Source organism: Coregonus clupeaformis, chromosome 40 (genome assembly GCF_020615455.1).
Source record: "Coregonus clupeaformis isolate EN_2021a chromosome 40, ASM2061545v1, whole genome shotgun sequence".
NCBI lineage: Eukaryota > Metazoa > Chordata > Actinopteri > Salmoniformes > Salmonidae > Coregonus > Coregonus clupeaformis.
In genome coordinates this window covers 14,379,990-14,392,042 of record NC_059231.1, presented here as the reverse complement: position 1 = coordinate 14,392,042, position 12,053 = coordinate 14,379,990, and the positions used below count along the sequence as shown (strand labels likewise).

Below are 12,053 nucleotides of genomic sequence, written 5' to 3'. Positions count from 1 at the left end.
TCCACAACTATAGTATGACACAGTCCACAGCTATAGTATGACACAGTCCACAGCTATAGTATGACACAGTCCACAGCTATAGAATGACACAGCACACAAAGATAGTACAACACAGCACACAGCTATAGTACGACACAGTCCACAGCTATAGTATGACAAAGTCCACAGCTATAGTGTGACACAGTCCACAGCTATAGTATGACAGTCCACAGCTATAGTATGACACAGTCCACAGCTATAGTATGACACAGTCAACAGATATAGTATGACACAGTCCACAGCTATAGAATGACAGTCCACAGCTATAGTATGACACAGTCAACAGCTATAGTATGACACATCCCATAGCTATAGTTTGACACAGTCCACAGCTATATTATGACAGTCCACAGCTATAGTACGACACAGTCCACAGCTATAGTATGACACAGTCCACAGCTATAGTATGACATAGCACACAGCTATAGTACAACACAGCACACAGCTATAGTATGACACAGTCCACAGCTATAGTACAACACATCACACAGCTATAGTATGACACAGTCCACAGCTATAGTACAACACAGCACACAGCTATACTATGACAGTCCACAGCTATAGTATGACACAGCCCACATATATAGTATGACAGTCCACAGCTATAGTATGACACAGTCCACATATATAGTATGACAGTCCACAGCTATAGTACGACACAGTCCACAGCTATAGTATGACACAGTCCACAGCTATAGAATGACAGTCCACAGCTATAGTATGACACAGTCCACAGCTATAGTATGACAGTCCACAGCTATAGTATGACACAGTCCACATCTATAGTACGACACAGTCCACAGCTATAGTACGACACAGCCCATAGCTATAGTATGACACAGTCCACAGCTATAGTTTGACAGTCCACAGCTATAGTATGACAGTCCACAGCTATAGTATGACACAGTCCACAACTATAGTATGACACAGTCCACATATATAGTATGACAGTCCACAGCTATAGTATGACACAGTCCACAGCTATAGTATGACAGTCCACAGCTATAGTATGACACAGTCCACAGCTATAGTACGACACAGTCCACAGCTATAGTACGACACAGCCCATAGCTATAGTATGACACAGTCCACAGCTATAGTATTACACAGCCCACATCTATAGTACAACACAGCACACAGCTATAGTACAACACAGCACACAGCTATAGTATGACACAATCCACAGCTATAGTATGACACAGCCCATAGCTATAGTATGACACAGTCCACAGCTATAGTATGACAGTCCACAGCTATAGTACGACACAGTCCACAGCTATAGTACGACACAGTCCACAGCTATAGTATGACACAGCACACAACGATAGTATGACACAGTCCACAGCTATAGTACAACACAGCACACAGCTATTGTACAACACAGCACACAGCTATAGTATGACACAGCACACAACTATAGTATGACACAGTCCACAGCTATAGTACAACACAGTCCACAGCTATAGTATGACACAGCACACAGCTATAGTACAACACAGCACACAGCTATAGTATGACACAGCACACAACTATAGTATGACAGTCCACAGCTATAGTACGATACAGTCCACATCTATAGTATGACACAGTCCACAGCTATAGAATGACAGTCCACAGCTATAGTATGACACAGTCCACAGCTATAGTATGACAGTCCACAGCTATAGTATGACACAGTCCACAGCTATAGTACGACACAGTCCACAGCTATAGTACGACACAGCCCATAGCTATAGTATGACACAGTCCACAGCTATAGTATGACAGTCCACAGCTATAGTATGACAGTCCACAGCTATAGTATGACACAGTCCACAACTATAGTATGACACAGTCCACAGCTATAGTATGACACAGTCCACAGCTATAGTATGACACAGTCCACAGCTATAGAATGACAGTCCACAGCTATAGTATGACACAGTCCACAGCTATAGTATGACAGTCCACAGCTATAGTATGACACAGTCCACATCTATAGTACGACACAGTCCACAGCTATAGTACGACACAGCCCATAGCTATAGTATGACACAGTCCACAGCTATAGTATGACAGTACACAGCTATAGTATGACAGTCCACAGCTATAGTATGACACAGTCCACAACTATAGTATGACACAGTCCACATATATAGTATGACAGTCCACAGCTATAGTATGACACAGTCCACAGCTATAGTATGACAGTCCACAGCTATAGTATGACACTGTCCACAGCTATAGTATGACGCAGTCCACAGCTATAGTACGACACAGCCTATAGCTATAGTATGACACAGTCCACAGCTATAGTATGACACAGTCCACAGCTATAGAATGACAGTCCACAGCTATAGTATGACACAGTCCACAGCTATAGTATGACAGTCCACAGCTATAGTATGACACAGTCCACAGCTATAGTACGACACAGTCCACAGCTATAGTATGACACAGCCCATAGCTATAGTATGACACAGTCCACAGCTATAGTATTACACAGCCCACATCTATAGTACAACACAGCACACAGCTATAGTACAACACAGCACACAGCTATAGTATGACACAATCCACAGCTATAGTATGACACAGCCCATAGCTATAGTATGACACAGTCCACAGCTATAGTATGACAGTCCACAGCTATAGTACGACACAGTCCACAGCTATAGTACGACACAGTCCACAGCTATAGTATGACACAGCACACAACGATAGTATGACACAGTCCACAGCTATAGTACAACACAGCACACAGCTATTGTACAACACAGCACACAGCTATAGTATGACACAGCACACAACTATAGTATGACACAGTCCACAGCTATAGTACAACACAGTCCACAGCTATAGTACGACACAGCACACAGCTATAGTACAACACAGCACACAGCTATAGTATGACACAGCACACAACTATAGTATGACAGTCCACAGCTATAGTACGATACAGTCCACAGCTATAGTATGACACAGTCCACAGCTATAGAATGACAGTCCACAGCTATAGTATGACACAGTCCACAGCTATAGTATGACAGTCCACAGCTATAGTATGACACAGTCCACAGCTATAGTACGACACAGTCCACAGCTATAGTACGACACAGCCCCTAGCTATAGTATGACACAGTCCACAGCTATAGTATGACAGTCCACAGCTATAGTATGACAGTCCACAGCTATAGTATGACACAGTCCACAACTATAGTATGACACAGTCCACAGCTATAGTATGACACAGTCCACAGCTATAGTATGACACAGTCCACAGCTATAGAACGACACAGCACACAACTATAGTATGACACAGTCCACAGCTATAGTACAACACAGCACACAGCTATAGTACAACACAGCACACAGCTATAGTATGACACAACACACAACTATAGTATGACACAGTCCACAGCTATAGTACAACACAGCACACAGCTATAGTACAACACAGCACACAGCTATAGTACAACACAGCACACAGCTATAATACAACACAGCACACAGCTATAGTATGACACAGTCCACAGCTATAGTACAACACAGTCCCTAGCTATAGTATGATAGTCCACAGCTATAGTATGACACATCCCACAGCTATAGTACGACACAGCCCACAGTTATAGTATGACACAGTCCACAGCTATAGTACAACACAGTCCCTAGCTATAGTATGACACAGTCTACAGCTATAGTATGACACAGCACACAGCTATAGTACAACACAGTCCACAGATATAGTACAACACAGCACACAACTATAGTACAACACAGTCAACAGCTATAGTACAACACAGCACACAGCTATAGTACAACACAGTCCACAGATATAGTACAACACAGCACACAGCTATAGTACAACACAGTCCACAGCTATAGTACAACACAACACACAGCTATAGTACAACACAGTCCACAGCTATAGTATGACACAGTCCACAGCTATAGTACAACACAGCCCACAGCTATAGTACAACACAGTCCACAGCTATAGTATGACACAGTCCATAGCTATAGTATGACACAGTCCATAGCTATAGTACGACACAGTCCACAGCTATAGTACAACACAGCACACAGCTATAGTATGACACAACCCACAGCTATAGTACGACACAGTCCACAGCTATAGTATGACACAGCCCACAGCTAAAGTACGACACAGTCCACAGCTATAGTACGACACAGCCCATAGCTATAGTACAACACAGTCCACAGCTATAGTACAACACAGTCCACAGCTAGGTGGCCATGGTCCTCTGTCACTCAGTTGGTAGACTATGGCTCTTGCCACGCCAGGATAGTGGGTTGGATTCCTGGGACCACCCATATGTAAAAATAAATAAATAGTGATGCTTTGGATAAAAGTGTCTGCTAAGTGGCATATATCATATCATGCTCCAAGACATGACAAATATAATTCAGAATGTGATTATATTACACTGTAAAACTTAAGTGCTTTGTAACACTAAAACTAGTGGCAACTGAGCTGCCACCACCTTAAAGGAAACAAAACCTTAACTTTGCTGGATTATTGAAACACATGGTTGTGAGGGTATTGGGACAGATTTAAAGTGTACTAAAACATTAATCCTGAGGTGTTCTGAAACATGACATGGTGTGTTGTAACACCACATAATCAAGAGTTGTGCAACACCTTGCCAGAGACTGGGACCCCTAACCTGGAAAAGCTTGAAAACACTATGATGGTGTTTTGAGTCCTCTGTGGTGCAGAATTAGATCCTTTCTCGTTTGGTGTTGTTTCCTCTCTCTAAAGCTCCTAAACACTATCATGGTGTTTCAAATCCTGTCTAGTGCTGAATTAGAACCCTTCTTCTGCAGTTTCGAAATACTGTAAATGGGAGTCCTCCTCTTATTGTATATGCTCTGCTCTTGTATGGTGTGTTTATAAACTCCTCATTGGTAATTCCAAAAAGTCAAATGTACAGTATCATGCTCAAAGGACACGAGAAAATATAGTTTTGTGAAAATACTCATTAATATGTTTGTCCAGGACAATAATTAATGAGCACAAAATTACTTTTTCAAGACATGATTGAATCTTTAAATGCTTTATATTTTATTAACAAATTAACAAATGACAAAACATTAAAAGGTCTTAAGACAGTTCAAAGATATGTACGGTATTTATTATATTTTTCAAAATCAACATTTTATTTCATATTCATGGACAAAAATACAGGCAATGACTGCTGATGTTAGTAGTAGCATTCATACAAAACTTCAGCCCTGGGCTCAATGCGATCCACCAGTAATCCATTATGCTAATGTATTGACCTGTGTCTTTTATCCGAATGTCCTGACCTGGGTCTTTATATCCGAATGTCCTGACCTGAGTCTTCATATCTAAATGTCCTGACCTGAGGGTTGCCAGTTTGAATCCTACGTCTGATGGGAAAAATCTGTCAGGAAATGAGCTGGAAACTGGAGGGTTGCTGGTATCTAATCCTAGATGTCAATGCCTCCCTTTGTGCCCTTGATCAAGGCACTTAACCTCCCACAACAACTGCTCCACGGGCACCCAGCGTGGCAGTCCCCTGCTCCAACCTGTATGTGTGTGTCTTCTGGAAGGATTGTGATAAAGCGGAAATCAAATTTTGGTTGGACCTTGTACAATTGATGAACAAAGTGATCTTAGACAAAGCAAACCTCTTGGCATGCTGTAGTATTGTTGTAATCTCGGTTAACCCAGATCTAAAATCTTGTGTAATCTGATCAGCTGAGTGATTTATTTCTGGGTCCATATGTGTTACAAATTGGGAGTTCCGGTTTGCGAAGTCTCCACCCTCGCATAAAGAAACTTTCAGCCAAAGGTTGCTAGGTAACTGGTACAGGAAGTTACACACACACACACACACACACACACACACACACACACATACAGACACACAGACACACACACAGACACACACACACACAGACACACACGCACACATACACACACACTCACACACTGACTGACAGACAGGCAGGGAAGGAGGCAGGGGAGTCTGAGAGAGCCACTGTGCCCAAAGCAGGGTCAGCGCTCTCAGACCCGTGCTGGTCCCCGAATAGCCTCAGCTTGAGCCCCAGGGTCATTAGAAGGCACGGAGGGTGACCTCCAAGACCATAGCGTGGTGCTGTGTGTGTGTGTCTTTGTGTGTCTGTGTTTGTGATTGTGTGTCTGTGTGTGAGTCAGTCCCAGCCCTCTGTCCTTGCCCACTATTATCTCCTGTCTGATTGGTTGCGCAGAGGATCCAGGCTCTTATGGCTCCCATAGGGCTCTGGGCAAAAGTAGTGCACTATATTGGGAATAGAGTGTAATTTGGGACACAGACAGCGTGACTCTCTGAGCACTTGGTGGAAAAGACTTAAATAGCTGCCGTCCATGCCCATTAAGTGACTGTGGTTGATCTAGACAGCACCATGACTGCTCTTGCAACTTTGGGGCCTGACAGCTGTCAGTGATGGGGGTCTGAACCTGAGCAGTGGTGGCAGACTCCTTAGGACTCAGTTTAGTGTGCTTGCGTGTGTGCATGTATGTGTGCTTGTGTGTGTGTGTGTGTGTGTATTTGTGTGTGTGTTTGTATTTGTGTGTGGCTGTGTGTGTGTGGTGGAGGCCTGTTATTGTGATTATTGTCACTGTTGGCATTAGTGTTGTGAGAGGCCTGCCCTGTCCTTTCCCTGCTGTCACTGTCTACCTCCAAAATGGCACAATATTCCCTAAGTAGTCCACTATATTGCAACATATTGACTAGGGCCTATAGGGCACTGGTCAAAAGTAGGGCACTAAATAGAGAATAAGGTGCCATTTGGGATGTAACCTCACTTTGTCTGTCACTTCTAATGACAGCTACCATGACAGGAGGGTGGATGAGGGGAGGGTGGTCATGTCACTTTGATTCATACCAGCTCTGGCTGGGTGGGTTTGTAAAGTCTCTGTGGTCATTATCCTTTCTAAATGACATTTAAGTGTGAAGCGATGGTGATGCTGATGTCCTCCTGCGTCACCCTGGTACTTAGTGGAGTGGACACAAACTTGGGAGCATAAAGTTTTAGCAAAGTCTTCCTTCACCCCCATGGGGTTTCCCCCTCACATGACCTTATGATGAATCAGTTTTCAAAGCTGCTCTGTGTCTGCTTTAGCCTGATCCCAGATCTTTAGTCATTGTCATTGATGAAAACCATAGGAGTTGGGAAGACAGCACAAATAGATCAGGACAAAAAATATCTGGGACCAAGCTATCTATGTCTGATTGTCTCTGTGGCTCGTGTTTCGTGCTGCTGTGTCTGATGTTCTCTCTTTCGCCTCTCTCCTCTTCCAGTCTATCCGGGAGGTGACGGGCTATGTGCTGGTGGCTCTGAACCAGTTTGACTACCTGCCCCTGGAGAACCTGAGGATCATCAGAGGAACTAAGATGTATGAAGACCGCTACGCTCTGGCAATCTTCCTCAACTACCGCAGAGATGGGAACTTTGGCCTGCGCCAGCTGGGACTGAAGAACCTCACAGGTATGTGTCTAAGATGGGTATCCTGTAGGCTATATTTCTCTGTGTCTCCTCTGTCTGAAACTCTGAAATTGCATACACATGGTTAGCAGATGTTATTGCGAGTGTAGCGAAATGCTTGTGTGTACAGTACATGCTGTGAAATACAATGTGTCAAAGCAAACATTACATTTATCATTAGCGAGTAGCCTTTTACTTTATCATGGTTTGAAACTAGCCTGTTCTTGACCTGGAAGCTACCTCTGTATATGTACACACTACTATAACATTGTTCCATTACCTGCAATTACTCTAAAGTACACTGCAGTCGTGCATACCACGTCCATTTCCCTGTTTGTTTTTGTGTGAAGTCATACTGTGTTTTCTGTACCTACGTACCTGTTCCTCAGTTATTTGTATTGAGTGCATTGCAATTATGTTGCAATTACGTACAGTATCAGTCAACAGTTTGGACACACCTACTCATTCAAGGGTTTTTCTTTATTTTTACTATTTTCTACATTGTAGAATAATAGTGAAGACATCAAAACTATGAAATAACACACATATAATCATGTAGTAACCAAAAAAGTGTTAAACAAATTAACATATATTTGAGATTTGAGATTCTTCAAAGTAGCAACCCTTTGCCTTGATGACAGTTTTGCACACTTTTGGCATTCTCTCAACCAGCTTTAAGAGGCAACCACCTGGAATGCATTTCAATTAACGGGTGTGCCTTAAAAGTTAATTAGTATAATTTATTATTATCCTTCTTAATGTGTTTGAGCCAATCAGTTGTGTTGTGACAAGGTAAGGATGGTATACAGAAGATAGCCCTATTTGGTAAAAGACCAAGTCCATATTATGGCAAGAACAACTCAAATAAGCAAAGAGAAATTACAGTCCATCATTACTTTAAGACATGAAGGTCAGTCAATCCGGAACATTTCAAGAACTTTCAAGGTTTCTTCAAGTGCAGTCGCAAAAACCATCAAGCGCTATGATGAAACTGGCTCTCCTGAGGACCACCACAGGAAAGGAAGACCCAGAGTTACCTCTGCTGCAGAGGATAAGTTAATTTGAGTTACCAGCCTCGGAAATCGGCAATTAACTGCACCTCAGATTGCAGCCCAAATAAATGCTTCACAGAGTTCAAGTAACAGACACATCTCAACATCAACGTTATTTTTTAAATTTTTTTTGATTATTTATTTGTTTATTCTTTTTCTTCTTTCTTTTTCTTTTTTTTTTTCTTATCCAGAGCGACTTACAGGAGAAATTAGGGTTAAGTGCCTTGCTCAAGGGAACATCGACAGATTTTTCACCTAGTTGGCTCGGGGATTAGAACCAGCGACCTTTCGGTTACTGGCACAACGCTCTTAACCACTAAGCTACCTGTCTCTCTTTCTCTCTCTCTCTCTCTTTCTCTCTCTCTCGCTCTTTCTCTTTCTCTTTCTCTCTCTCTCTCTCTCTCTCTCTCTCTCTCTCTCTCTCTCTCTCTCTCTCTCTCTCTCTCTCTCTCTCTCTCTCTCTCTCTCTCTCTCTCTCTCTCTCTCTCTCTCTCTCTCTCTCTCTCTCTCTCTCTCTCTCTCTCTCTCTCTCTCTCTCTCTCTCTCTCTCTCTCTCTCTCTCTCTCTCTCTCTCTGTCTCTCTCTCGCTCTCCCTATACAGACAGGGTTTTGATGCATTCTCTTTAGATGCTAGCATCCATCCCTAGCATTTACACAAGCATACTTGACCTTGAAGAATAAGGAGCGGGAAACAGGCCCTAGACCTTTTTGAAGTGCAGCCATTGTGCTGATTAAACTCAGCAGTATATGTTTAAGATGCTGTTACAGTTTTTCTCGATTGCTAAGGCACATTTCTTGAAAGCTATTCTCCTTTTCTCTTAACTGTGAACACAAAACCCAATTTTCAAGCTACATTCACAAAACCTCAGACTCTTCTTGCAAAACCAAACTTTCACCTCAAAACAGTTCAATCTGTGCTCAAAACTGAACTATGTTGTCAAATCGTGCCCCGAGTCTATCAAAATTAAAAACACTACTGAACAGTCACTAAACACTACGTAGAAAAATAGAAAACACAATGCTCAGGACATGAAGCTGGATAAATAAATGTTTATTGTTCACTGTAGGCTAAATGCATGTTGCAAAACAAAAAAAAACTGTGCATTTAGCACTTGTACAAAAAGACAAAACAGAAATCTTGTGCATTTACATGTAGCACTTGTAAAAACAAACAGAAATCTTATGCGTTTGCCACTTGTGTACAGTAAGCCCATGTAAAAATAAAGTACAAAAATATACAAATAAGTGCATTACTCAGCCACAGCATCATGTCTCCGTACTGGGTCAGGCCACAGGACTTCATCCACATCACAGGCCACATTTTGTCTGGCCAGGCAACGGGGGAAAAACCCCTGGCATGCCGTATCCAGGCTTGGCATGCCTCCACACCTATGTCACCACAGGCAAGTCCCATAGCTTGCAGGAGATTTACCCTGGTGTAAGGTTGGCGTTCATATACCTTCCACCACCATGAGGAGAAGAATTCCTCAATGGGGTTTAGGAAAGGGGAGTACGGTGGAAGGCAAAGATTGATAAAACCTTGGTTCATATTGTACCACTCTCTAACCTGGAGGGCTCTGTGAAAACTCACATTGTCCCAAACAGCAACATAGATGGGATGCTCATCCTGCTACCCTAACAAAGCATCTCGCATGTGATTGAGGAAAATGAGGAGCTGGTGAGTGTTGTAGGGCCCCAGGTTGGCATGATGGTGGACAACCCCATGATTGCTGATGGCAGCACATAATGTGACATTGCCACCACGCTGCCCAGGAACACCAACAATGGCCCGATGGCCAATCACATTACGGCCTCTCCTTCTCCTTTTGGTGAGATTAAACCCAGCTTCATCCATGTAGATGTATTGATGGGGTCTTTCCATTGCATCCAGTTGAAAAACCCTCTGTAGAAATAGATATAGTTTTGTAAGTGATACGGAAAAGTGATTTAGGCCACTACAGTAAATCACTACTTAGAGTAATCAACATTGAATGTGTCTGGATATATGCCAACCTGTACATACTGGAATCTTTGCTCTTTGACTCTGTCTGAGTTGCGATCAAAGGGCACTCTGTATAGCTGTTTCATGCGCAGTCTGTTGCGCTTGAGGACACGATCAACAGTAGAGAGGCTGACACTGTTGATACCCTCAAAATTTAAATGGTCCTCAATGATCTTCTGCTGAATTTCGCTCAGTTTAATGGCATTGTTCTCACGGACCATATCAACAATTAGGGTCTCTTGGTGTGGGGAGAACATACTTGTCCTCCCACCCCCATGTGGCAGTCTTTAAATTCTACAAAAAGAGAACATGGAGTTACAAAAAATATACATGGAATACTAGGCCTACAAACAGTTAGACCAACCCTCCATTACAATACTACAGTACATTGGTACAGTGATGTACTGAAACATATATTTACTTACAGTATACTGTGGTACAGTATATAGTATGTCATACAGTAATTGCTGTCAACATTTACATACTGTACTATAATGTCAAAAAAAGGTAATTACCTGTTCTCTTCTCTAAATCTTCGGATTATGGTGGACACAGTGAATCTACTGATGTTTGGTTGTACCCTTTGTCCAGCCTCCCTCATGCTCATACCATGGACAAGAACATGGTCAATCACAGTAGCTCTGATTTCATCAGATATTACTGTTCTTTGTCTTCGCTGACCACCTCGACCACCTCGACCTCCTCTCACACGAACTCTTCCTCTCAGATTTCTATCCATTGTAGGGCCTCACAAACCAGTGCTCTCTGAACTGGCTTACTGTATATGTTCCCTCACATCATTAGCCACAAGTGTGATCAATTTTGAGTTGTTGTGTTCAAGTGGTGACACCTGTGCTCTAATTGTGTTTGACTTTTGTCACCTGTGCTCACCATTATGCAGCACGGGTGCATCACAATGAAAATGTGTTGGCAAGTTATGTCTAAACAGGTGAAAAGTGCTTATGGTTTTGCCAAAAGAGTGATTGATTAAATCAGTGGGTTCAGGCAACTGAGCATTTGGTTCAGACAATAGGGTTTAGTGTTTTAGCAATTGAGAAAAACTGTAAAAGGTGCTCTTGTGTGGTTAATGTGGTAAACGTGTGGCACTAGCAACGCTAAGGTCATATGTACATTTCCCACAGGTATCACAAACACTTAGGGCTCTATTCAATCTGTATTACGGATTGTGCAATATACATTTTTGTGATATGGATTGACATATGCAGTGTTTATCATGAATCCAGTCTCTGCTAACTTCTTAACATTGCCTTTTAATTTCAATCTAGCTGTAACATTTGAACTTCCTAGGTAAGACAGATTGAATACAGCCCTTACTAAGAATGTAGGCAGTCAGGTAAAATACTCTGACTAAGTGACATAACTTATGTTGTCTTACTACCTCCCAGCTAGAATTGTCCCTATATGTAAACTGCTTGAGGGGAGTTAAGGTATGGACAAATAACATA

At 42.4% G+C, this 12,053-nt stretch overlaps 1 protein-coding gene across 1 annotated transcript in view; it reads left to right on the top strand.

Annotated features, from left to right (window-relative positions):
• The first annotated feature begins 7,006 nt into the window (after positions 1-7,006).
• Positions 7,007-12,053, top strand: part of LOC121554931 (receptor tyrosine-protein kinase erbB-4-like) — a 225,254-nt gene continuing 220,207 nt past the window's right edge. The window contains exons 1-2 of the mRNA XM_045212027.1: positions 7,007-7,039; positions 7,338-7,536. Coding sequence (XP_045067962.1) covers positions 7,007-7,039; positions 7,338-7,536 — 232 coding nt within the window. The remainder of the gene's footprint in view (positions 7,040-7,337; positions 7,537-12,053) is intronic.